We start from the raw sequence: 27,699 nt of genomic DNA on the forward strand, positions 1-27,699 counted from the left end.
TTAATTCCAAGCCCAGAATCATAAAAATTATAAGCATGAAATAGTCTGTGGTGAGGAGGGATAGAATTGTCAACTTTTTGGGAGGCCCCCAGCCCGGCTTCTCCCACCCATCCAGCAGGACTAGTGCATTCACAGGGTGGAGTTCAGGTGGTAAAAGACTGGAATTAAAAGGCATCACCAACAGGAAATGCTAATCCATCTAAGGTGCAAAGCCTCCTTCTCCAGCGAGGGAAACAGCAAAGACAGCTGAAGTGTTTTCAGAAAGTACTTTCTTTAAAAACTTCACCTGAAAATGAAAGGTAAAATTGACTGTAAGCCTCATGCTGCAAAGACCTCAAAAGGGCAGCACAGCAAATTCCTTTGCCTTGAAAAGGCACTAGTTAACTCACCCTATTCTTTTCATTATATGTCAAAGACCTCATTTGGTAACTGACCCAAAGGGAGACAGATTATTCTAGTGAAAAACTGGCCAGCTGGCAACCCTAATGAGAACAGATCAGAGGTGTGGCCCAATATAGGGTTAAATATATATCATGTTCCTTTCATGTGGCTCAAGTCTGCATGTGGCTGAATTTTAGTGTGTTCTCTTCAGTTGGTAGATGGCATATGGTATCTCAGCACAGAAGCAACTGTATTTATTCATTTGGGCTTGGTTGGTTCTTTCATTTCTGTTTTAATAAAGAGGGGTCAGGGAAATAATATTATAGGTGCAAGGTAGCAAAGAGCAACAGGGACTGCATGGAACCTTCTGGACATTCTGCATGCTGCTGCTTTTCTATAATTTAGAATTAAAAGAAAAACACCAGTCCATAAATCTGAATCATGAGATTTGTGTCTGTCATTAATAGTGCACTACTTCTTAATGCCAGAACTCACATACGCACATTTCAGTAGACTATTTTCTAAAGTTCCTGCATTCTAAGTTTTTCATGCTAAGAACAGGGTTGCTGTTTTTCAGTATATGCAACCATGCAGCTCCCTCTACTGTTGATTTAAAAGTCTGCCTATCACCATTGCTCAGCAAAGCTAAAATAGGGTAGTCGTTTTTTTAAATACTCATACCTTGATTTGTTTGGTGCCCGCCGACCACAAATATTTGCCAAATCTGATTTTTAGTCTCTTTGCATCTTCCTGGCATACAGTGTTGAGGAAAGCTGAATTGCTTGAAATACCCTCTCCTACACAAGCACTCAATTCCTTTAAGTCTGGATGTTCTGTTATTGTTATATAAATACAGTATTACGGTGTAAATATGAAAGAAGAAAATTCTAAATTACTATTTCATAAACAGCTGCCCAATACTTCTATATAAAGCCAGTTTTATATAAAATTACTTGCGGTTTTAACGTTTGTGTTTATCTTGCCCTTCTTGTGCAAAGCTCAAGGTTCTGAGAATATTTGCAGATTTGATCCTATGTCGGTATAAGTCCAACATACACAAGTACAGAAGTCTTAAGTAGTATTCTACTTCCCCTGGTGAGCTAGCCTCCTACACCCCTACTTTTTTCTCATTCAGTTGCCCCTCTTTGTGTGCAGCCTCAAGTGCTATAGTACAGAAAAGCTTAATCCAGCCCAACAGAACCTTCCTATATCTCCTCTGCATGCTTACTCAGAATAAGTCCCAATACACTCCAGATTTTTTTCCAGGTCAATCTACCCAGGACTGAAGCCCTGGAGTTAAATCTATTATTTATCTACTTCATTTTGCCTTTCTCACTCAGAAGATGAAATACCAAATTAAAACCAAGGCAATAACAATAATACTGCAAGAAAGCCAGCTGAATTTTTTCACAGACTTTATAATGATATTTGTACACCTAGCTTTATGTTTACTAATTATGCAGAGGACCTCAGAAGCTAAGCAGGGTCAGCCCTGTTTAGTATTTGGAAGGAAGACCAAGGCAGTCACCTCGTGGAAGGTGATGCATATTGGGACAAGAAAATTCTAACTTCAAGTCTAGGCTAATGGAGATGGAGAGGGAAGATCTTGGGGCTGTAATGGGTAGCTCAATGAAAATGTCAACCCAGTGTGCTGCTGCAGTTAAAAAGGCAAAGTCTATGTTAGCCTGTTAGGGATTATTTCAAGAAAGGGGTTGCACATAAAATGGCTCATACAGGCCTGTAGCCATGGGTCGATTGGCAGGGGCAGTGCTCCTAAAATTTTGCCCTGCCAACTCAGCACCCACCCACTAGCTTGTGGTTGTGGCAGTGGTGAGCAAGCAACAGCGGTAGGAGTTGGTGGTGGGGGTGTGCAGGTAGGGTGTGGTGTTGTGGTAGTCCTAGTGTGCTCATGAGTGTGAGGCAGGCACCAATGGAAGCAAACAGTGTAGCGGGTAGTTAGCGCCTGTCATGGCTGCCACCGCCAAGCTCTGCTTTTGCACTGCTGCTGGATGCTGCAAGGAGTTGCTGCCACCACCTGTTTCGTGGGAGGAGGTGGCAGCAGTGGCTGGTAATGCTGCCCGAACTCCATGGTATTCATCATCTGAGTCCCTGCGCCCTGGCCTGGCTCATGTCTCGCACACCTGCCCCCTTTGAGAGAGCCACTTTGCTGGCTGTGGGTGGGAAATGGCAGCAAGGCTCACATGCCCCTTTGGTGGGAGGGGGAAGAGAGTGGCCCTGTTCTCTGGGGGAGGGGAAGAGAATGTGCTGGCTGAGGCATGCAGCCTCAGGCTACTGCCTCTTAACAAAATCCCACCCCCCAGCAAAAAAATTCTGGCTACAGAGCTGGATGCCTCATGTAGATCTATTTTGAGACCTCATGTGGAATACTGTGTCCAGTTCTGATCACCATATCTTTAAAAGGATATTGTAGGTAAGGGAAAAGTACAGAGGAGGGCAATCAAGATTATGAGGGGATTGGAGCCCTTCTTCTGAGAAAGGCTGACCAGTCTGGGACTTTCTGGTTAGAAAAGAAATGACGGAGCAAGGGGCATGATAGAGGTTTATAAAATTAGGTTCAGGATAAAAGCCAGAAAGGGCATTAAACAAAAATAGTACTGCAAAAAACAGGGGGGTTCATTGTAGACACTAGAGAACAACATTATAGAAATAGAAAACATGGAATTCTTGCACTTTATTAACACTTTCCAGGCCAAAATGTCTCTGGATCACCATAGAACAGGCATTAAAACAAAAAAAAAGTACCATAAAAACCAATGGAATGCATTACAGATACTCAAAAACAATATTTTAGAAATGAAAACACAGAACTCTCGCACCTCGAATAACCCTTTCCAGGCCAAACTGCCTCCAGAGCACTATGGAATAGGGCATGCAATTAATAACAGTATTGCAAAAAATAGTGGGATACGTTCAAGGCACTGCAGAACAATATTCTGGAAATCCAAACACAGAAATATCATGCACTTATTAACTCATTCTGGGCCAAAATACCTTTGGAACACCCTGGAATGGGCCAGATCGGACATTAAATGAACAGTACCACAGTTGCAAGTGATGTCAAACTGAAGGGAAAAGTGACAAGTGAAAATAAAGTGGCAGGCTCTCAGTTTTAAACAAGAACTCCCACGTTTTGAGTACCCCTCAAGTGAAGATATGTAAAAAACCCACACAAGAAGCACATATATACAAAGAATCTACATTAATGCAGAGGAAATGAAGTCTTGCTGGAATAAGAACTGGGTAGTTCATACTGTCATTCAAAACTTCCTACTTACTAGGCCTATCCTGGCAACAGTTACCACCCTGGATGTTAAAATGAGTGGATTCAGCCCACTTATCCTTTGCTTTATGGAACTGCATAGATATACAATAAACCTTGGCATAAATTCTCATGGTATAGTGAATGTTTTTGGGGAATGCTGAGGTTCTGCCGTAAACAATTGGCTGTCTGGCTCCTGCATTTCACTTCTGCACCCACTTCTCTGAAGGAGCTTGTCACCACTTATGGAGACTCTCAAAGCCTGAAATATATTTTCTCCAGGGTCAAAAGATTGAAAAAGGCTGGCCTAGAGGCATTGACTGGCTAATTTGGGAGACAGGACGGTAGACTAGATGAACTATCTGATCCAGCAAGGCTATTCTTCTGTGCGGCCCAGGAGAGGCCATCCACCTCTGTTCGTCCCTTCCCCTGAAAATCCAAAGTGCTCGCCCTCAGGCCCCTGCGACGTGGCAGCACTTTCCACCCATGCCCCCTAACGAGGCTGCTCCCTTCCTAAGCGTTCCCAGTGAAACTTACTCCCTCAACGGCCTCCCACCGGCCCTCTCGTGCAAACATTCCCCCTGTTTGAGAGCCGTCTCCCGCTTTTGTTTCAGCAGAGCCGTTCTGATTGGCTGGCGGGTCTTTCCTGCTTCCCCCTTGAAGGAGACCAACTGGCACGCCACGTGACCCCGCCGCCCCTTGGCTCTCTCAGCGGCTCCCAACTCCTCCCACTCCTGCGTCACCTCCTCCCTTTCCTCGCGTGCGGCGAGGGCGAAGACCCGAAGCGACGCGAGACGGCGGCGTCTGCGCGTGCGCTCTCGGCCTCTTCCTCTCCCTCCCCGTCGCGCGGTGCCTGCTGGGATACGGAGCAGCGCTCTCTGCGGCCAGGCAGGAGGAGTCAAGATGGACGCGGGATTCTTCCGCGTAAGTGTCGCTTCCCTGAGGGAGAGGAGAGCTGCGGGGGGTGTGAAGGGTGCTTCAGCAGGGGGGATGAGGGACCCTCTTGTGCCACGGCTCGCCTCAGCCTGGCCGGTTCTCTCCCCCTCCCCTCCTTTCTCCTCCCCCGACCCTGTGAGGAGCGGAGAAAATGGCGGCTCTTCTCCAGCGCGCGGCAGAAACTGACGGGGGGAGGGGGAGGGAATTTCCCCCCTTTTCCTCCTCCCCCTGTTTTTCTCACCTTCCTGTTCCTTGTCGGCTCTTTTTCGTTTTTCTGGTAATCCTCGGGCCTCTTTCATTAAATAGCCGCTGGAATGATAAGCGGGAAAATGAAAATTGGCCTCTTCCCCAGTGAAGCTCAGTGGGGCATTTTCCCCGCCCCCTCATAGTCATGTCTGCTAAGGGCCATAAGAAAAAGAGTGATCCCTTAGATCACATACCAGTTTGTTCCCGCATAAATTCTTTTCACTGTTTTGTTTTTAATATAAATACGCTGGCCTGGTGGCTATCTGCCGAAATGCATCAAACGAAGTGAAGTCCTACTCACGAAAACTTATGCTGCGATAAATGTTATTAATATTTAGGTTACTGCTTTTATTTTAATTAGTATGTCGCTACAGACCCACGTGGCATCATATGGACACATTTGCTCCCCCCCATGGGCATACACAGGTGTGCAGGGTGCCTCTTTCCCCCTCATCCCTCCTTAACCAGAAAGAACAAACTTGTGTGGTGAAATCCAAAAATCATGTGGTGTGTTTTGTTCAGATCAACTAAATAATACATCATGCACATTTTTGAGTTCTCCAAATTGCAAAATGTATTGTGTTTTTGGGGTTTTGCTGTGAATCAGAACAGTTGCTTACATTGTTTTATTTGGTTTTGATGATTGGTGGTGGTTCCCGTGGAAGTCCATCAATCAGCGAGGCTTGAAGGTATTTAGAAAGGAAATCACACTGAATTCAAGTAAGCTGATCTGTAGTCAGTGGATATAAAGTTACAGTGTCTGAACCGTTATTGGACTGGGGCCTGCTTCATCAGCTGGTACGTGCATGTGTGCATATACCTGTATAGGGAGGTTCCTTGGTGCATGGGTTCAAGGTTCATGAAAAAGCAGCGGGCTAAAAAGCCTGGTAGCATTTCTATGTTGAGCTCTGATGTAGACAAGAACAGTGGCTGGAAATCTGGTTGGTGAAAATGGAGGCTTCCTTGTTTTGTGGAAGATGTCTGGCACTGGGTCTGCAGGGAAAATAAGTTTTCAAGATCCATGAATATGTAATTAAGGTGTACATACATGTAAAAAGGGGAGTACACAAAAATATCCTAGTAAGCTGATGTAGTTTTTGTGTTGAGAGGGATTTATACTTTGCTCCCCCAGTTGGGAATGCAGAACAGCTTACTTTGTTCTCCTCTCCTTCATTTTATCCTCACAACAACCCTGTGAGGCAGGTAGTTAGGCTGACAGTGTGACTGGCCCAATCTTACCTGGCAAGAAGCTTCCATGCAATGATTTGAAACTGGTTTCTCAGATTTTAGTCAGACTCTCAAACTACAGCATAGGCTTATACCCCCCAAGTCAATTGTGTTTGAACTTTGTACTTTAACTGAGCACTCTTAATAGAAACTTCTCAGCAACACAGACGTAGAACATATATCCCATATGCCCATGTGGCTGAATCCTGCAGAAATGAATAGCATTTTTTCTTCTTAGAAGGACATTTGAGAAACTCATGTACTCTGTGGAACACATTTCCCATAAGTTGTAGGTGGCCAGTCACATGGCATGACTTTGTAACATGACTGACATAAGGATGCTGTAAAATTCCCTTGTCTTTTGTGTTGTGCTGTACATTATAACAGCACTTAGGCGTAGTTCCTACGTTTATCCATTGTGGCCTATAGGTATCATTTCTGGATAGTCAAGATATGTTCATGTGCAATAATAAACTATTTTGTGATATGTTTACAACTTTTAACTGCATGTTGGCACTAGTATTAGTGTTCCAATCAATAGACTGATTAAACATTATTAACTGACTGGTGAACTGTGTATGGTCAGCTATTATTTAAAGTCATAGGTACCCTTCAGTATGAGGCAGCCTACCTTTCGAATACATTATGGAGTCATATGATAGCAGTCTCAAGACTGATGACCTTTAGCTCCCTTGCCAAGCAGGATTTAGAACGCCTACAGTTACACTGTACGTTTAGAGTCATGGATGTGTTACTTTGCCATTGTGTCTAGAGAGAGTTTCTGCTTTCTCAGTTTAAACCACACAGCCTACCTTTTACTGGCCATTTGTTTATCTACTGGCAACACAGACACAGATATCCACAGGAAGCAAGAATCAAATATGCAGGAGTCATTGAAGTTTAGTAGTTCTACAGTCAGTAAACCGTAATTTTGCATGAGCTGTAATAGGATTGTGGAAGGTGATCTTGTTGTTTTTATAAGACACATTATTCTGGACAATACTTATATGTATATCAGTCTCCCAGATAGACCAGAGTCAACTTGAACATCCCCCCCCCCCCATTTGAAAGGCTGTCTAATATTTTACTGTAGTCAATTTGCCATCCTTGGCAAACAAGCAAGCTTTGTGCTTCACGGGAAACACCAAATTCCACTGTCTTTAAATCGATGAGGAAACTCTCTAAAGGGGATTTTGTAGGAGTTCTTGTAATTCAAATAATTATTTTTAAATAGTTTTTCAAATTAATGCTATTTAATACTTGTCAAATGAGCCTCTTGTGGCGCAGAGTGGTAAGGCAGCTGTCTGACAGCTTTGCCCATGAGGCTGGGAGTTCAATCCCAGCAGCCGGCTCAAGGTTGACTCAGCCTTCCATCCTTCCGAGGTCGGTAAAATGAGTACCCAGCTTGCTGGGGGGTAAACGGTAATGACTGGGGAAGGCACTGGCAAACCACCCCGTATTGAGTCTGCCAAGAAAACGCTAGAGGGCGTCACCCCAAGGGTCAGACATGACCCGGTGCTTGCACCGGGGATACCTTTACCTTTAATACTTGTCAGTATTCGCTCCCCCTTTTCTCACAGTTGTTTAAATAGCCATTGTGCTTTTACCCTGCTCAATGATTTTGTTAATAGTACATAGTTTGCATGAAATGTAACAAATGTTTTACAGTATGATTTTGGCAATGAAATTTATAATTTCAGTTGTGATAATCAATGCAGTGTATATTTTGAATTGATAATATACTAAAAGGGCTAGGGACAGGATACTGTATCTGATGGTGCCATGGAATTACAGCCTAATAACGACTCCACAAAAAGGTTTGAACAGTGGCTTTTGAGGTTTTGCATGGCACTCAGATAGACTCTGAGGTTAATAACTCTGCCAGAGCAGCACCCTAGAGGTGTCCTGCTGGTTTTGGATTTAGCAACATGTCTATAAAGGCAAGGTGGCACAATCATAATTTTGAGCTATTTATCTGTAGTGTGTTTTGAAGACAGAGTTGGAGATGAATACATTAAAGCTTATTTTTAAGTTAGCTCCTCCAGTGCATAGATTGGATTAGGTCTTGTTCATGAATTATTTTTATACTAGTACAAAGGTCAGTTTTAAAATGAGCTGAGGAGCCACCCCACCATACCCCAGTGGCTAGGAAAAATGCCACGGAGGTTGCTCAGGCCTCCTTTCCCCAGCCAGGAGGGCAGGAAGAGCTGTGAGGGTGCTGCAGAGTGTGTGAGGTGGGCCTTCCCCCGGCAGCTAGGAGGCTGGGGAAAGGGGGTGGCCACGGAGTTTGGGCAGAGGGGATTCCCTGCATTTACCCTGCACAGCTAGTGTAGAGGGGGCAGAGGAGGGGTTGGACAGCCAGCCAAAGCTGGGCACTGACTTCCTGCTGGCTCCCCCTCCTGGCAAGTGCTGGAAGCAGCACAGAGGGGGTAGAGTTGGGAAGAGCTTCTGATTGGCCCTCAGTGGGGGAGGGCCATCTTACTGAGGGCCAGTCAGAGGACTGGCACATTATCAGGTAGTGCCTGACACTTTTTATTATGTATGATTCTGTTTGCATGCCTGGCAGAATAATATAGAATAATGGCTTTTGAGTAAATGGCCCAGTTGTTTAAAATGTACAAATTCTTTCTGCCTATTTATTTGGAAATATAATAAAGGACATCAGAAGAGTTATGCTAGATCAGAACAAGGGCCTATCATGTCCAGCATTCTGTTCATACAGTGGCCAACATGAAATGTTTAGATTCTTTGATTGCATATTTCTTTTGATTTGGAGCAAGAACACGCCAAAATTACCAACCATAATAATAGTGTATGTATAACCTTGATACCTTTAAGAAAGCCCACATGTGCAATAGGCCTGGTATCAAGGTGCCCTGTGGTAATGATATTTGCCTTAATGGAATGCTTTCAAGTCTGATTACATCTACATATTTCTGACTTTAATCTTTGTTCTTTTATAAGACAACAGCAGTGGTCTCCCTGTCCTTTCTGGTGCCATTTGTTGCTGTTATTTTCTTATATTTGGTAGTTCAGTGTCCTGTGTGGCATGATATCTACCATTTGTAATTAAATGCCAGCATTGCCACACTTTCAAAATGGTATTGGAAGAAACAGAATTTCTTTCAGTGGTTTATCTTAACTGAAAATTAGGAGATCAGGTTTGTGCACAGTATTAAAAGTAATTTGTTTTCACTGTTGAAATGACAACCTGATTTTGTTTATGTCGTACAGTCGTACAGACAATCAGACAATCAGTCGTACAGTACAATAAGTCGTACAGACAATCAGCATCAGTATTGCTAGACATGCTTTTAAGCTTTCATGTGAAAAACTTACAACAGGGGTGGATGGGGCATTCTGAAATTTGTTTCTCATGAACTCTTATTCAGGATTGCACGCTGACGAATAATAAACCTTAAAAGACCATCAAGACCCTTTCAACAAAGTAAAATAACAGTTCAGTTTGTTAGAGGTGTGTGTAGAGACATTTCCTAAATTAAAGCCCAGGTGGCAAGATAGCATTGTGAAGAAAACCTGTGATAACTTTTAAGTATGATCAGAGTCCAGTGGCACCTTTAAGAACAACAAAGATTTATTCAAGGGCGTGAGCTTTTGAGTGCAAGCATTTTTCTTTAGACTATGAACTGACCATCATGATCATCAATTATTCGCACTGTCATGATGGTCAGTTCATAGTCTGAGGAAGAGTGCTTGCACTCGAAAGCTCACACCTTGAATAAATCTTTGTTGGTCTTAAAGGTGCCACTGGACTCTGATTTTGTTGTGCTACTTCAGACCAACACAGCTACCCACTCGAATCTATCTTTTAAGTATGGTTCATGTATTTAAACACTGTTGTTCTTTTAGGGTACAAGCGCAGAACAGGACAACCGTTTCAGCAACAAACAGAAGAAGCTCCTGAAGCAACTCAAGTTTGCAGAATGCCTAGAGAAGAAAGTAAGTTCATTGTGGACTTTGCCACTATATATTCAAGCAACTTCAGTGCTTGCCCCCTTTCATTGTCTAAGTATTCTAGAACATATTGCACACTGTTTATTGGCCCCAATAAAAGAATAATGCACAAGTCTTGTTTTGGGAAATTATCTGGGGCCTAGTGCGGTTGCCCACTGCAACCTTTATCTAAACCCAGTTTGTTACCTTCAGAGATTCATATTGAATTTTTCTAAAAGCTGCAGAATATAATTGAATTCAAATGTGTTTACCTTATTCTAGCTGCCCATGTTTGTAGCAGCCTAACGTATCTCATGGAACTACAATTAGGAAAACCTAATTTGCTGCCAGATTTTATTGTAACTACACAGCATAATTACTTGGATCACAAATTGATATGAGTGGTGATTGCAGTATGGAAATAAAATGTCAGATTGATCTGGGTCGCTCAGCAATGATAAACTTGAACTGAACATAGAAAAGCAAGGACATAAGCCTAACTACCAAGTGTAGATTAGTTAATCTATCATATTTCCAGTTAGCCACTTATGGCTGCGAGAGTTGGATGATGTAAAAATTGGACAAGAGAAGAATAGATTCATTTGAACTCTGGTGTTGGAGAAGACTTCTATGGGTTCCATAGACAGCAAAAGTCACAAAATAGGAAATACTACAGCAATGTTAGGATTGGTTAGTGAAAAAAGGAAACCAGGCTAACAAAGGACATATTGGTTGGACACAATCGAGATCCACTCTGGCCAGAATATTGCATGGCTGAGGGGACAGTGCAGGATTGGGGATCGTGGCAGCAGCTGTGCCATGAGATCGCCAAGAGTCTGACACAACTGAATGACTGACAACAACAACACAATTAAGCAGTACAGTTTCCTATAGCAAATGCCAGAAGGATGACAGAAAAATCTACTGGAGTTAATTGCTCTTTGAAAGAAACCATTTTTAATTTTGGAGTTCAGTCATACATTCTCAGAAAAATTCTAGTTGTCATTCTAGATAGGTTGGGCATTTTAATTCCACTGAGGAAAGAATTTAAACGTTTAGAAAATGCTAAACTTTTGTGATCAATTGTAAACTACTGGCTTCTAGTGACAGGTAAAAAATTGGAAACTATTTTTCATGCTTCATGAATTCAAACTGGCATTGCAGCATTACTTGCAGTAACCTACTGTTTTGACAGCTGATGGGAAATGTTATGCCAATAAGCATAAATATAATAATAATTTTGTATTATGGATTCAGGTGGACATGAGCAAAGTAAACCTGGAAGTAATCAAGCCTTGGATAACAAAAAGAGTAACAGAAATCCTTGGATTTGAAGATGATGTAGTAATTGAATTTATATTCAACCAGTTGGAAGTGAAGGTAATGATTTTGCTGTGTGACTTATCTACATGTTTGTAAATGTATTGCATAATGTTTTGGAAACTGACTTCTCTATGGAAAACTTTTGATGAAATTAGGTGGGGATGTTGTTACAATGTATATTTGTGAATAAATCACTTTGTAAAACGTTTTGCTAAGGTTGACAGTTTTAGTGAAAGGTGCTTTAGTTTGCAAAACTGCTCAGGTGGAAAGAAATCAGACTGTGTTGATTTTGCTGTTTCATGTTAAGTTACTTTGACAGCAATTTTCTAATGATGATGTGATTTATGATTTAAAAGGCCTGAACCAAAATGGAAGTTATTCCTTGCGTCTGAAGTATAGCACCATCACCTTATTAGGTCACAGCAGAGTGAGTGTCCAATGTCGCTCTGACCAACTCCCTTGATGATGCAGTGTGTGTTTGGAGGTGAGTTGTGTAAAGTGGCCGAAACAAAGACAGACAAAGCATCCAGCAGAGAGCAATTGGGCAAAGCTTTACACTGCTCTTGAAGTTGTGAAGTAGATCAGGTTTAAATGCAAAATCATTGAGGTGCAGTTCTAAATTGGTAAGAGACTTCTCAGGGGAGACGTTGTGGCATTAAAATCAACTTGGTAGGAAAATGGCTATCTTCAGTGGGGAGGGGGCTGATATATATACTTCAGAAGATGTAGAACTATTCTTCAGATTGATGTAGAAGGAAAACTTAATTAAAGGAGTGAAATTTCTCCCACTGAAATCAATGACCAAAAGAAAAGAAATTGGTAGTGGTAGAGCTGGATTGCACCATTGTAATCAAATTAATCATTCACCAATCTTACAGCATGAACTGCATAAATAAAGCTGAGTTCATGATAGTAGACTCATTCATTTATTTTACAAAGTCTGCCACTGCATCCCAAGACACAGTGAAATCTTTTCTTTGAACTATTGGCAAAAAATGCTTTTGTGCTAATATACTTTATGCTCAATCTTCCTTCCAAAGAGTTCATCTTTATGATTTTGACTGAACAGTTGACCTTTCAACTGAGAAAGGTGTTGCTGTTTAAATGGGAAAAAAAGCCTATGCTGTATTTGAACGTAAGATTTTATAATTTTTTAAGAGCCTTATTTGGAAACGTATATGTTTGTATAGAAATCAAGCTGGGGAAATGAGTTTTTAAGGGAACAACTGAATAAAGTTTGTACTAGGAAATACCTTGCTAACATGTAGTAGTATAATAAAACTGAAATAAGCATTTTTTTAGTTCCCCTTCATAGAAAGCATGATTTTAAAAGTAAGAACTTTTTAAAACAATCTTTTTTCCTTTTTGTGGTTGTGTACTCATTATTGCTTGTTCGTCTTTTGCAATTTAGATAAATGATATAACATTAAACTCAAGGTGGTTGAGTTGCAGTAGGGAGTCGGAAGCAAGCCAAGGGAACATCTTTCTCTACAGGGGACTTGGCGATTCCAAAACCCCCCCAAAGTTCCAAGAAGAAACTGAAGACACCTGGAATCTGTACTTGCTTTGTGCTGTTGAGCTGTGCTTGTTATATGGACCTTGTTGCTTTGAACAACAATTTTAGAACTGAAGCGTCCACATGTACTGTGAGCCACTCGACCTCTTAATCCTTTGTGGGCATTACATAACTGTAAAAAAAAAAATCCCCAATATGGCAGCTTTTGTTCCATAAGCTAGATAGTGGAGGCTTAGTCTAGTTTGCTGATGAAAGTAAGCAAATGCATGCATAAATTCTTGTTCAGTTTTCACAGCAGGACTTTCAGGTACATTGTAGTTTAATAAATTCTGTAATGTTAAGTAAATGTGCATCTTCTGTCCATTGTATGGATCACAGTAGGAGCGGAGCCAAAAAATGTTGGGGGAAGAGTAGTTAGATAACTACAAAACATTATAGAAGCATCGTAACAGTCGGTATGCTAAATTTTTTGCCCTCCATTGTAGCAGCTGCACAAACCAAAATACTTATGAAATCCACAAAGGATTAACAGGCCACTCTGAATGTAAAGGCAAGGTGAGAGAATTGGTAATCTGCCAAGCCTTTTATTACTGAACAGCCTTTTAGACAGAGTTGTTAAAAACTAGCAGTGAGCATAACATACTGTAGTCTCATGGTAGGTGATAAAGTCAAAATTAAAATGAATTTGTCTGGGTTTGTTTTTTCAAGTAACCTGTTTTTCTTCCTGTCATGTATCTCTTTGCAGAATCCAGATTCCAAAATGATGCAAATCAACCTGACTGGATTCTTGAATGGGAAAAATGCTAGAGAGTTCATGGGGGAACTGTGGCCATTACTGCTGAGTGCTCAAGAAAACATTGCTGGTATTCCATCTGCTTTCCTGGAGCTGAAGAAAGAAGAAATAAAACAGAGACAGGTTAGGCTTTTATAGGGCTGGCTGGTGGCAGATGGAAAAGTGATGTTTTTTTATAGCTTTGTGCTGTTTGCTGGAGTCCTGTTTTCATGAGAGGAGGAAATCTGTTAAGTAGCTGTGATGCATTAGACGTAGACCTGGTTTCAAATCCCAGTTCAGCTGTGAGCTTGCTGGGCCACTGATTCAGATAACTGACTTGAGAACTAATTGGGCAAATTCCAGGTTAACTCTGAAAATCTACTATTTCATTAGAACATATACTAATTAATAAATATGTATACATCACCGGTTCTGGTTATACAGTGGGATGCTGTTTCCTTACTACAAGGGTGAATAACTTTTTGTGTGTGGTTATTGGTTTAGCTCATGTTTGTAATACAGTGTCCAAAATTGATGTACCTTGTGAAATCAACGTGTGGGAGAAGCTAATCAGCTGTTCACTGATTTTATTTGTTTATTTATTACTTTTGTGTGCGTCCCTCCCCTAGAGCTCAGGGCAGTTCACATAAAACTAAACAAAACAATACACCAGACTCAGTGATTATAATGAATGAAAGGTAACAGTAATAACAACAATAAACAGAGAAATAATATTCTAACGTACAGTTTCTTGGGCATACCCTTATTAACGTAAAGTTTCTGGCTGATTAACATCTCAGTATTTGAGCTAGTACATTGCCATATAAATCAGGCTGCTAAATCTTGTTTCTTCCAGGTGTTCATTGCAGTTGGTCTTTAAAGGCAGATGCTGCCCCATCTTGTAACATCTGGATTAGAATAATGAAATGGCATATCCAAGTTGAAACTTTTTGAACTGTGCTGAAGCACTAAATGATTATGGTGGTGATGAAGGGAGAAATTCCTTGCATGGGTTCAACATTTATGGCAGTCTTGTGTTTTTGATTTAAGAATGATCTTGTTTCAGATTGAACAGGAAAAATTGGCTTCCATGAAGAAACAAGATGAAGACAAAGATAAGAGAGACAAGGAAGATAAAGAAAACAGAGAAAAAAGGGATCGGTCTAGAAGCCCTAGACGGTAGATACCTACTTGTTTGCAGTTGGAATTGTAATGCGTGAGCCCTGCCTATAATTGAAGTCATTGAAACTAAGATAATGAAGGGGTTGGAGATGCTTTTCTATGAGGGAAGGCTGAAGAGTGTGAGGCTTTTTAGTTTTGGAAAAGAAACAAAATTAACAGGTGACCCAAGAAAGGTTAGTAAAATTGTGCATGGAGTGCAGAAAGCAGACAGGGAGAAATCTTTTAAGAATTTTCTCCCTCTGCCATAGTATTAGGACAAGTAGTTAATGGGCAGTAGGTAGATTCAGGAAGGTAAAAAAGGAAGTATCATGAAAGCTTTGTTAACCAGCATTCATGGGGAAGGTAAACAAAGGTTTACCTGGCTGGTGGCCAAGTAACTTGGCCTCTATTTAACTGAACTTATCATTTAACTTTTACTATACCACTTAACAATTTAATTATTTATAGAGTAATCAGTGGATGTAGTAATCTCTGGAAGCATTGATGGCTTTAAAGGGATATGCATGTGGAAGGGATAGTCAGATTGATGGGAAAACCCCATCAATGGTTATTAGCTGTGAAGACTAAAAGAAATCTCCAGAGGCAGTCAACCTCTGATTACCAGTTCTCTAGGGCAGTGGTCCGCAACCTTTTTTAGGCTGTGGACCGTTGGGGGGGATGGTGATCTGGCCGCTGTGCATGTGCGACAGCCCATGTGCAAACGTGCATGCGCAGCAGGTCCGTGCATACGTGTTTGCACCATGCGCAGACGCAAACGCTAATGCGTGGTAATTTTGTGCAGGTGTGGTAGGTCCATGCATGTGCTTTTTGCGCCATGCGTGGCCGCAAATGTGCATGTGCGGACCTGCCGCGCATGCACGTTTGCGCCCACGGCCGCACTTCCCTCCCCCCCCCTGCAAAAAGAAGCTTGCCAGGCTGCAAGCTAATCGGCTGCTTTGGCGGCCGATTTGCTTGGGGTCTGGGAAGTTTCTCACTGCAGGGGAGTGGGAGAGGGAGCCGTGGCCCGGTGGTTGGGGACCACTGCTCTAGAGGATGTCATTAGGGTAAGGTCCAGGCATTTTTGCCCTATTTATTGGCTGAATGGAGTTTGAGTCCAGTGACACCTTTAAAACCAACAACGTTTTATTTAAGGTGTAAGCGTTTGTGTGCATGTACACTTAGACACAATTGAAATGGGAATTTACCAGTCCATACACATAGGCAAAGGGTGAGCAGTAAATTAATACTCAGCATAATGAAGATGTTTAACAGATTTAAGAATAACAAGCTAAGTTTATAAGGTTATAATTTGTTTTGGTTCAGCTCTGTGGGGAAAACATAATTAAGGAAATAAATGCCTCAAGATTGGAGACTAATGGACAGATGTAATGACTGAGACCGTCACTGTGCTGCATCTGTCTCTCCTCAAGCATAGAGACTTCTGCACAGCATCCTCTTCCCTGGAGTGGGGTAATTGGCTGTGCAGAATTGTATTCTCTGTCCTCAGACAAAAGGAAATACATTCCAATCTCCCATCCCAAATTACCTTACCTTCTACTATGCATTACATTACATTGCAGTCTACTATTCAGATCTATTCATTCCAAATGAATAAAATTAAATGAAGAAAACTATGTAATGACCCTGGGTCAAATAGATGCTCCCCTGGGCTGATCCAGCAGGACTGCTGTTAAATTTCTGTAGATATTTGTACCTGTTCGGTAATGTGATTTATTGTAGACTTGAACAGCTTTTGGCAAATGTGTCCTGCAGTACTTGGCAAAGGTCTAATATTGTAATCATTAAAATTTATCTTCACTTAGTTTTATCTTGAAAATGAGTTGTAGACATCAATTTTACCTTTCTGAGGCAACAGAAACGTTGGGAAAGAATAAAGGAAATGCATGTCTGTTTGGAGTCTTACAAAAATTGCTACTAAATACATGAAATCAAAATTGATTCTGCATAGGCGTAAATCCAGATCTCCTTCTCCTCGAAGGCGCTCCTCCCCTGTGAGGAAAGAGAGGAAACGCAGCCATTCCCGTTCCCCCCACCATAAAACGAAGAGTCGTAGTGTTACTCCTGCACCAGAAAAGAAAGAAGAGACTCCTGAACCAGAACCTTCAATCAAAGTAAAAGAAACATTGATCCAGGAAGCAACATCTACTAGGTATTCTTATTTACTCTTGCTTTTTCATCTCTGGCTTCCATACTATGTTTTTCTGGAACTCATTTTCTTTAGTAATTTTATCGTGGTATGATTTACCTCTTATTTTTGGAGCTTTACTAAAGTTATTGGAAGTGGTAGGCTTAATGCATGGAGCTATACTACTGGGAAGGGCTGTTGCTTGCTGGTAGAGGAGCTTCTTGGCATGCAGAAGTTCCCATTTCAATCCCTGGCACCTTCTGTTTAAGAGATTGGGCTGTAGGCGAGGTGAAAGACTTCTGTTTGGGATCCTAGACAGTAATGACTTAAATGGACCAGTGGCCTGACTTGGTGTAAGGCTATTTCATTGAATGGATCCAGCCAGCCATGTCACACAGTTTTCCCCGGTTTCCACTTTATAGCACTCTCTGTCCTATGATTCCCATTTGAGCCTTCGTGGTGGTTCTATATACAGCAGTGGAAAAGCTTGTTGGATCCAATGCCCTGTGTTCTTGTTTGTGTATTTGCACTGTTTTTGTTGTGTTTGAGTCTTCTGTTAATAGTTTTGGCTCCCAAACAAAATAGACTGGTGTGAAGATGGAGCTATTCTTTGAGAAATCTTAGGTTGTATTTTTTCTAATATCTTGGCCTAGATATCCTATCTCAATCTCAATAGATGTTGGAAGCTAAGGAGGGTTGACCATGTCTAGTATTTGGATGGGAGACCTCTTAAGAAATCCCAGGGTCATGATGCAGGGGTTGGAAATGGCAAACCATCTCTGAGTATCTCTTGCCTTGTAAAGCATAAGGGGTCACGATAAGTCAGCTGTGATTTTCCAACAAAATACACCCCCCTTCTTGTTATAGCATCCGTCCAACTTGCTTAATTTAATATTACTATTAATAATACACATTGAAGATCGTCAGGCATGTTTTCTTGTGACATGGGAAAACTTTGAAAATATTGGGTTGAAAATGGAAGCCGAGTAGTGTCAGAGGATTTCTTCAGCTGTAATCATCCAGTAGGCGGCTGATCTGAAGGGCACATGCATGCAGAGATTGCTAGTTCTTGGCTCAGATTCAGGATGGAATTGAAGAACCCTTGAAAGTTTATCCGTCATTGTGCTTATCTCAACCTTATGGGTAGGAATTATTTTGGTGGTTAACCCAGTTGTAACCCGTAGCTTTAAACTTTAAAATTTCCATTTCCACAGTGATATCTTGAAAGTACCTAAAATTGAGCCTGTGCCGGATACTAAGGAAATATCTCCAGAAAGAGTTTCAAAGAAGGAGAAAGAGAAAGAAAAGGAGAAGAATCGGCAAAGGTCTCCATCCCGATCTAAGTCAAGGTCAAAATCTCGCTCACGCTCTCAGTCTCATTCAAGACCAAGAAGGCGTCACAGATCACGATCCAGGTTAGAGAATCTCAAATATTTTTCTTTCATTTGAACGTATGCCATCTTTTCTGGTCATTTAGTTCTGATACAAAAACTTTAATTGCATGGAAAATGATATTCCTTTAGATATATTTTTCTCTTGTTTTTTTCTCTATTGTTGTTAGGATCTATTAGTAAAATCTTTTTTCCTCCAGAGATCCCATTGTAATGACTGAGAATGGTAAGAAGCTGTATCTTGGTTTCTGTCCATGGGGTTTTGGGTTGAGAAGCATCACACCAAGCTCAAACTCTGCTGCACACACTTGTGCATTGGATCTTAGTTACTTCTATGGCAGTGATTTTTTTTGCAGCAGTAATACATTGTTTTTTATATTTATTTATTATACTTAGGGGCCACTGCTTCCCAGCCTGCCATCTCGCAGCAGCTAACAACAAATAAGATACAATACAGATAAAATACACAAAAACCACACAATTCCCCAACCTCAACAAGCTATCTGTAACCCAAACCACTACCCTACCTCCCCCAATATGCCAAGTTTACAGGAATGATGTTACGAGTAAGGAGCACTTGTGGGAGAGTCAGCATCTTCTGTCAGCCCTGCCTCAGTCAAATGCCTGGTGGAAGAGCTCTATCATACATAAAACTGAGTCCGGCTAGTCTGGGACCTCTTTCCACCCGGCAAGGCTTCACAGGGTTGCCTATGATTATGGGATCCTTTCTTTTGAAGACTTCCGAGTCTCAGCCTGAGTAACTTTTAAGTCAGGAAATTACCTTAGTATTCACTGATTGTATTGGCAGGTCTTACTCACCAAGGAGACGGCCCAGCCCAAGACGGCGCCCCTCTCCTCGGAGAAGATCCCCGCCAAGGCGTATTCCACCCCCACCCAGGCACAGAAGGAGCAGATCTCCTGTGAGGCGGTAAGAATTGCTCATTTGGGAACAAGAGTCACTAATATTTAAGGGGTGCTGGAGTATTTGAAGGTGCTAATATCGTGATTGTTTGCACTCATAAGATGACTGGGAGGAAAGGAGAGGGAAGAGAAAAATGGGGAGCCCATTGCTGGGGATAGATGGCTCATTAGAAGTGGTTCCAGGCAGGAAGGTCCCACCACATCAACTGGATGGAACTTCGGGCAGTGTAGTGAACTCTCCAATACTTTCAGCTGATACTTTGCTACACACACGTTCTGGTACACACCAACAATATGACTTTAAAGGTGTACGTCAAAAGACAGGGTGGGACGAAGTCCTGTACCCTCTTCCTCGAGGCGTGCCTACTTCTGCGATGAGCAGAGAAGTACCTGGCTAGCCTTGGGGCCGAACATCTGAAGTGTCTCACAAACCAACAGGCAGGCAAGCAGGCAAGACCTGCTGGAGCAGGCAAGACCTGGAGCCCATAGAATGGAGCTTAAATCGGGAAATCTTCAAACAGATAACAACCAGGTTCAGATCCCCAATAATGGACCTCCTAGCAACGCCGCGCAATGCTCAGACATCGAGGTACCTGACACACTTCTACCATGATACATTAGAAGGAGAGGATGCTCTCACCTGGCTTTGGTCCTGAGGTCTCCTATACGCCTTCCCACCTCTCCCTCTAGTGGTTAAGGTGCTGCACAGGATCCGGAAAGAAAGCATTCATTATTGTCCTGGCTCCTCATTGGCCCCATCAATCATGGTTCTCGGATTTTGTACAAATGTTGCCCATGGCCCCTGCCAGCCTGGAAAGGGCTTCTACTTCAAGGACCAGTTCAGCACGCAGACCTGGAATGGCTGCAACTGACAGCTTGGACGTTCAGCTTAGGTTTCCCCGCAGAGATCATTGACATGATTCAGGCCAGGAGGCCATCAACCAGTCAGATCTACAATCATACTTGATAGGCCTTTACCAGCTGGGCCGCTAAGAATAACCTTTTGCTATGAAGGCAGGAAGTAAGGACTTTGGGTGAACATGCTGAGAAGGCACATCGTGGCCTTAAACACAGTGTTGGGACTAGACAGTGCCAACTCTCACAGCAAACGCGTATGTTCAACATTTTCTCAAAGGAGTTAAACAGCTGGACCCGCCTGTTCAACATAAGTTCCCCACCTGGAGGCTGCCCATCATTCTTAGGGCCTTAACCAGGCTCCCTTTGAAGCCATCCGGCAGGCAGAGCTCAAGTTTCTCACTTGGAAGGTGGTGTTCGTGATAGCCATCACTTCAGCCAGACGGGTTCTCCAAATTAGCCACCCTCCCTTCCAGAAAAGGACGTGCCCTCAGGAAGAATACTGCCATCCTTCAAATGGATCCCAGCTTTATCCTCAAGGTTTCTCCATGGTTCTACTTGGAACAACCCGTGACTCTCCATGTATGTGGAACACTGCATGTCTACTTGAACAAAATGGCAGGCTTCTGACATTAGGACACACTCTTCATTTCTTATGGTACCATCAACAGGGGTAGGAAGGCATCCACCGCTACCATTGCATGCTGGGTCAAAGAGTGCTTCATCAAGGCCTACGAACCGTGAGGCAAGATCCCTCTGGGGAAGATCATCTTCCGCTGCTTTTTCTACCAGAGCATCAGTGGCGAAAATACGCAGAGCAGCAACATGGTCATCCTTCTCCACCTTTGTCAGATATTACCATATTTACTAGGCAAACTTTCTGGAGGCCGATTTCAGGTGCCGCTTGCTCCAACACAAGACTAAACCAGATCCATGTTCCCATCCCATTGACAGCTTTGGCATAGCTAACCACTCTAGATTACTTTGGCCCCAATGAAGGGGAACAAAACAGTGGAGTCACCTGGAGATTTCTTCTCTTCAGTGGAGATCCAAATCCCGCCTAAGGGATACAGCCCGCTATGTGAGATGCAAAAAACAACAAAAAAAATATTCCAAAACCTGACACAAGTACTAGACGCAGCAGGGCTTGGGAAGAACTGGAGGGTCAGGCTCCTGGTCACCAGATGGGCAGTGGCAATAAATTTGCATTACAATTGCCCTACCTGAGCGAGCAGAGGCATGACCTAGTCAGCTTGGATGACTTCGCTCCACTGAAGAGAAGAAACCTTCAGGTGGGTCTAGTGTTTCGTTCTAGGCCATTCTGCTCCTCTAACTCCTGAAAACCTCTTCTATCACAGACAGTAGCTGAAGAAATACAAAATTGCTTGTATTCTGTAGGTTGAAAAGGAAGGTGGACAAAAATAATCTAGTCAACTTTTTGGGAGGATGATCTTAAAATAGTCCGTAAAGAAATGTGGTTAGAAGTCAGTTGTGTTTGTGATGATACAGGGCTATGTAAGCTATCTAACTGTGCCTACTTAATAACAACTTGAATTTTGCAGGAGGAGACGGTCATCAGCATCCTTGTCTGGAAGCAGTTCCTCCTCTTCTTCCTCACGTTCCCGATCTCCACCAAAAAAGCCACCGAAGAGGGTTGTCTCCAGCCCTCCTCGTAAAACGCGTAGACTATCTCCTTCTGCAAGTCCTCCTAGGCGAAGGCACCGGCCATCCCCGCCTCCAAGCCCACCCCCAAAGCCACGCAGATCTCCAACACCTCAGCAGTCGAATCGTGTGAGGAAGGCCCGAGGCTCAGTTTCTCCCAGCAGACCCTCAGGTGAAGTCTAATAAACTTTGTTTCTTTGGCAGCTGAATGCTTATTCTGTGTAGCTAACTGTGTAGCTCTTTCTGTCTTGCGGTTGGAGAACTCTGAAGTCTTGCCTGTCCAGAGTGGAGAGGCCAAATACATCTTTGCAGTACATACTAAGTTTCAAAGTGATCATTCTACAATTACAAGCTTTTTCATGTTGCAGATGATCAGAGCACGAAGAGCATCCATTAGAAATAACTCAAGGCCTTTCTGTTTATTTAAAGTATTTTTTGCCTTGCTTTATGCTAACATTCAGAGCTGCTGGCGGCATAGTGAAACAATCACTAAAAATGTTTAAAGTATAATCAAGCATCAAGTGTTTAAATTCATGGATCTCAAACAGTTGAAATTCTACAGGCCAAGAATAACAACAGGAAGGATTTATTAATGTGCTAACCCAAAGAAGTATTTTCCAAGTATTAGCAGCAGGCTATACTTGGCCTGACAGAGTCCATATAACTGAAGCATAATAAACAGCTCAGCCAAAAGCAGATAACCAGGGGTCGGATCCTATGGATCTGTTCTGCTAGCGTAAATACTTCTGCTAGCACAAGGAGCCTTCCACCAAAAAGAAGTGTTCTCCTTAGCAGAATGGATCCATGGGATGTTAAGGACAGATAGAGATGGTGATGTGTGTATGTGTGAATCTTAACAAGGAGAGAAGGTCCTAAGCTGTCATCTACTGCAGCGGTCCCCAACCTTCATCTGGTCGGGGACCTCCTCCGGGGGTGGGGGAGAGCCAGCGGCCCGGCTGCCACAGTTGCTTAAAATCGCGCACGCGTGGAACTGCCGTGCATGCGCGTTTTGGCCACCAGGTGGCGCTAACATGCATGCACAGAGCTGCTGCGCACGCGCGTTTTGGCCACCAGGGGGTGCAACCGCGCATGCGCGGCAGTTCCGCGCATGCGCGTTAGCGTCGCTGGTGCTCCGGCTGCCGTGCCGGCCTCTTCCCCCCCCTCGCTGCAGGGGGGGAGGCAGGCGTGGCCGCTGGCGGCCCGATACTGGGCCGCGGACCGGGGGTTTGGGGACCCCTGATCTACTGCACTTCAGAGCACTGAGGGGTTCCACTTTAGGGCAAGGTCTCTCAAGAACAGGCTTCTGCAGGATATGCTTTTCTTCCTAATGCTCTGGGCATACTTGCTGTACACCTCAAAGACTACCTAAGTGATGAGATACGCAGTCATTTTCCTTGGCTCTTTCTTACAGTTCTGTTGTCACATTTTTCCTCCCAGCACCCAAACATAAAAGTATTGAAAAAAGGGAATCTCCCTCACCAGCACCGAAGACCAGAAAAGTAGAATTGTCGGAATCCGGTAAGAATGTCATTGAACTTATTAAAAGAAAAGAAACTTGCCTGCTTCTATGAATGCAATTGGGTTAGCATAGTTTCAGTGTGTAGATTAGGGACCTTGTTCACATCCTTTTTAGGGACTTGTAACATAAGAAGTAAACAGTGGTTATGTAAGGATGCATTGTTGACTTGCTCCATTAACGTGGGTTGCTTTCTGAATTACTGATGTAAAGAATTGGGTCTGAATATCGTCTTCCAATGTTCTTTCAATTGTGTGCGTTTCAGAAGATGACAAGGGTGGCAAAATGGCAGCTGCAGATTCTGTGCAACAAAGGCGACAGTACAGAAGACAGAACCAGCAGTCTTCATCAGGTACAGTATTTTGTGCCTTTGCAGCCAGATCCTATAAGTGCAGGCCTCATTGGGGAAGTTCAGTTTCATTCAGTGGGGCTTAGTTCCAAGTAAGCATGCTGAAAACAGTGGTCTTGAGGATATTTTAAAGAAAAATAGATCTCCGTTTTGCTAATATGAGTTGGTTTCAAATAACGACAGTTGGGATCAGAAGTTGTCAGGTTTCTGCCTGGTGTTAGATACCAAAACATGGTTTTGGGGAATTGTAGACTCAGTAGAACTTAAACAGCTTGACTTTTAGGTTTTCTGCTCTGGAAGAAGGGATGAATACCACAGCTGTTAGAGGTGGAGAATGCTGTTGTTGAAAGAAAAACTAAAGACCGCTTGCCTAAGAAAGATTGGTCCATTCTGCAAATGCAAACTAAGAGACTACATGTGAGAGGAGCTCTGTGTGTGCGCATGCAGATACTCAGGCTGGATAAAACCCCCTGAGAATTGAGTTGCTGGTAGCAGCGGAAGAAGTAAAGAAAGAGCCTGGTTAGAGTCCTGTGGCTGGTGACCTGGGTTGACTGAGTAACTTCCTCACTTTTCCATAATGCACAAACATGTGCTGGGAGGCCCACCTAACTACATTTGGGCACAACTCACTTTTCCACATAGCTTTAGGATGAACTACCTTACAATGATATACACTATCATTACTACTTATGATTTGCAGACATACGTCAGGTCTTACATGACTGACTCTTTAATTATAAGGTGTATTGCTCTAGAGACCACCGGATGGTTTGTTGAAGGTGGGGCACTCTTTGTTGTACAGTGGTATTGGCATTTTGGAAGTGGTGCAGCCTATTCCATCTGTGATTTGATAATGTTGGGTCTTAGGGTGATGTTTTTTTTTTTTGCAAGAATTTTATTGCTGTGTAGATCCTTTTTTGGGCCCAGATAGCTCTTATCCATTCCTCGTTCTTCCCAATTTGCTTATTCATGACCAGAAGCCGAAACTGAGTGCTCCTGTTTGCCATATGATCTTGCTAAGTGTTGTTCAGTGCTGCACCATGGAACCACCTTATCATAGTTTCAGAACCCAATTACCTGATCTAATACAGTCCAAACCTGGTTTGGTTTCTTGGTGAAGATGATAGTTTTATTGTTATTGTTATGTGCGAAGTCGTGTCCAACCCATCGCGACCCCATGGACAATGATCCTCCAGGCCTTCCTGTCCTCTACCATGATAGTTTAGGATGCTGCTAAAAGAGCAACAGTTGACAGGATGGCTTTTTCTTGATCTCAGGAAATAATGGGTTCTGGTTAATGGAAGGAAGTTCCTGTGTGAATTGAATTTAGATGGTTACTTGAAAGCCATTTAATGTTGTGTGGTGCAGTATCTCCCAGATGATGCAGTACCATAAAAACTCTCCCCTACATGCATGTTAAAACGTTAGGGGGATGAAAGGAAGCATGCCTGAAAATAGTCCATGCAAGGAACTAAGTCAATCAAGCTGACTTAACTTCTGCTTCAGGTCTTCTTTGCTTGAAAATGACCCACAGCTATCTGTTTATCAGCCTCAGGAAGATAGTTATGTGCACTTCCCTTCAATTATTCCTTAAAGCAAGTTGATATGTTTCTGGAAGCTCATGGCAGAGTTTGAGAAACTCCCTATTCCCCTCCCACCCCTCACCCAGTGGCTTGCAGAACGATAAGCCCAACTTAACATAAAAATTGCTGCTTCATAAAGATCTCTTAAAGAGAGATTACTAATACGACTGTATTGTCAAGCATCGCGTTCTTGTTGCATTTTAACAGCTGCCTTTCATTTTGTTTCAGATTCTGGCTCATCATCTTCCTCTGAAGAGGAACGGCCAAAAAAGTCAAATGTAAAGAATGGCGAAGTGGGGAGGCGCAGGCGGCACTCTCACTCCCGCAGCCCTTCTCCCTCTCCACGAAAATGGCAGAAAGATTCTTCCCCTCGGTAACTTCCTTTCTGTTTTGTATTCATAGGTTGTCACTTACTGCTGTAACTGTGCCATTCTTGCTGAAGTCCATTACTGTGCCATTACTGAACTGTTTGGAAGTACTGCATTTGCTGGCGTATAAGACTACTTTTCCCCCCTGAAAAACATGCCTCCAAGTGGGGGGGTCATCCTATACGCCGGGTGCACTTCAGTTGGGATAGACATAGCTGCCCATAGTGGCTTCCTGGTGGCCACTCGGTGCCCATAGTGACCTCCCGATGCCCGCCCACCTCATTCTATATACCATGCAGTATCACGCGGTATCCAGCATGGCCGCAGTGGGTCATCAGCATGTCTGCGGCGAGCATCAGCAGCGAGACAGGGGTGCCAGCCTTTTCGGTGTGACTGGCCCGTTCTACTCGGCGGGAAGCAGCAGCACTCCGACCTGCCCCGCCCCTTGTCTATGCAGAGCTTGCACATGTGCACTTGCACACTAGTGCCGGTCATAGGGAGATGCAGGGGCGGGCCGGGTATATAACAAACTCTATATTTTGAGTGGAAATGTTGGGGGGTCATCTTATACACCCAGTCTTATACGCTGGCAAATACAGTAAATGTATTAATCTTTATTGGCATTTCAGGCTACTACAAAATATAAAGAAATTAAGAGTAGGAGAAAATAGACAGCAGCAAAACAGTTAAAACAAAAATACACTAAAAGAGCTTACTTCTGACTCTGAAGTACTTCAACTAAAAAGTTAGTGACTGTGGCTGTAATCTCATGTGAATGATAATTTAATAGATACTGAAATGCACTTTCTTTATTTGCAAGTCCTTTGGAGTGTAATAGGGAGATAAGAAGTTCTTTACAAGAGGTCTCATGAAGCTGGCAATCTAGAATGATACATTGGGTTGAATTGTGAGTTTACAAAACATAAATAGAACCTTTCCTGAAGTGGAACCCACTGATATCTCCCAGCTAACACTTTTGAGGGAGAGCATCCTAGCCATCTAGATTATCAAAATAGTGAGCCAGCCTTCCAAAGTTAATTTGTAAACCAGATTTAGCAGGCGAACATACTTGACGCTGAGAGGAAAACAGTTTTGGATATTCAAGGTCCAGTAGTCTCTGTTTTATTAGACAGATTATGGATGATTCATTAGACAAGAATCTACTGATAGTCCAATTTGAGAATTTTTTTATTCAAAAAAGGATAGCCAAGAAGCACAATGAGAGTTATTTTTAAATGAAAAATTAAACAGCTCAGCTCTAAAGTGTATTTTAAAACGGTATTTTAAAGATTATAATCCAGGCTTTAGTTTCCAAAAAATATTGGCCCAGTTCTGTGCAAGTTGCAGAATAAGGCACACACCTATGGGCACCTAAGAGATAGCCAAAGTAATTTGCCTGGATACCTTCAGTGTTGCTTTTATCCATGTAGGTATGCCTTACATACCTTATTTGCCATGAAATGTTATCATTAATATTTCTTACGGCAGCAGGAACAGATTGGTTACCTTTAAGAAAATAAAAGTATATGCTGTTTACTGTTACTGTCAACTCTCTTCATTGTTACCTGCTGATTTCAGTCATTAAGTCTTGTAGGGGGAATTTTTTCTTGAGCCAGCATGAAGGGAATGAGTTAACGAGTTTGCTGAGAATTCTAACTTGGTGACTTTCAGCCTGCTTCGTTCATCCTGCCAAGTAACCGTTTGGGATGTTTTGACTTCTTGTTTTCTTTTTCTTCAACTGCTATCAGGATGCAGATGGGAAAGAGGTGGCAGTCGCCAATTGTAAAAAGGTTAGTTAGCAGATTAATCTGCTAATTAGGACAAGTTTCTGAGAAGTTATAGAAAGTGTGCACTGATCACTGATTTAACCACAACCATCCCTTTGTTTGGAAAAAGAGAGCTGTACTAGGAGGCTGATGAAAAGGGTGTGTTTGTCTTAACCCCTTTCCCAAATCAGTGTCTGTCCAAGGTGCATCTGCCGAGAGAGAGAAATTGGATAACTGAATTAACAGATACAACCCATTATAGTACATCTGTTTTCCAAATATACATGGAACTAAAGTTGGAAAGGGATTCTGGTTCCAGAAGCTAAGCTAGTTACCTTGAGATCTT

The 27,699-nt window shown here is 42.7% G+C and overlaps 1 protein-coding gene and 1 long non-coding RNA gene across 8 annotated transcripts in view; one reads left to right on the top strand and one right to left on the bottom strand.

Moving 5' to 3' along the window:
- Positions 1 to 27: 27 nt before the first annotated feature.
- LOC143837607 (uncharacterized) lies at positions 28 to 4,377 on the bottom strand. Its single transcript, XR_013231025.1, has 3 exons — positions 4,199 to 4,377; positions 1,063 to 1,214; positions 28 to 286 (listed from the first exon to the last, which is right to left on the bottom strand). It is a non-coding gene; the product is annotated as an uncharacterized LOC143837607 (long non-coding RNA).
- A 37-nt stretch (positions 4,378 to 4,414) lies between these two features.
- The window catches only part of SRRM1 (serine and arginine repetitive matrix 1), a 29,422-nt gene continuing 6,137 nt past the window's right edge, over positions 4,415 to 27,699 (top strand). For 2 of the 7 annotated variants that reach the window (XM_077337631.1, XM_077337632.1), the window contains exons 1-13: positions 4,416 to 4,585; positions 9,941 to 10,030; positions 11,282 to 11,404; positions 13,609 to 13,779; positions 14,702 to 14,814; positions 16,766 to 16,966; positions 18,157 to 18,357; positions 19,142 to 19,261; positions 21,672 to 21,943; positions 23,209 to 23,289; positions 23,553 to 23,639; positions 25,448 to 25,592; positions 27,336 to 27,377. In XM_077337631.1, coding sequence (XP_077193746.1) covers positions 4,565 to 4,585; positions 9,941 to 10,030; positions 11,282 to 11,404; positions 13,609 to 13,779; positions 14,702 to 14,814; positions 16,766 to 16,966; positions 18,157 to 18,357; positions 19,142 to 19,261; positions 21,672 to 21,943; positions 23,209 to 23,289; positions 23,553 to 23,639; positions 25,448 to 25,592; positions 27,336 to 27,377 — 1,667 coding nt within the window. In that variant the 5' untranslated portion in view covers positions 4,416 to 4,564. Of the gene's footprint in view, positions 4,586 to 9,940; positions 10,031 to 11,281; positions 11,405 to 11,438; positions 11,832 to 13,608; positions 13,780 to 14,701; positions 14,815 to 16,765; positions 16,967 to 18,156; positions 18,358 to 19,141; positions 19,262 to 21,671; positions 21,944 to 23,208; positions 23,290 to 23,552; positions 23,640 to 25,447; positions 25,593 to 27,335; positions 27,378 to 27,699 lie in introns of those variants that run through there. The other 5 variants (XM_077337634.1, XM_077337635.1, XM_077337637.1 and 2 more) reach the window with 4 other exon arrangements.

This window comes from Paroedura picta, chromosome 5, assembly GCF_049243985.1.
Source record: "Paroedura picta isolate Pp20150507F chromosome 5, Ppicta_v3.0, whole genome shotgun sequence".
NCBI classification, from domain to species: Eukaryota; Metazoa; Chordata; class Lepidosauria; order Squamata; family Gekkonidae; genus Paroedura; species Paroedura picta.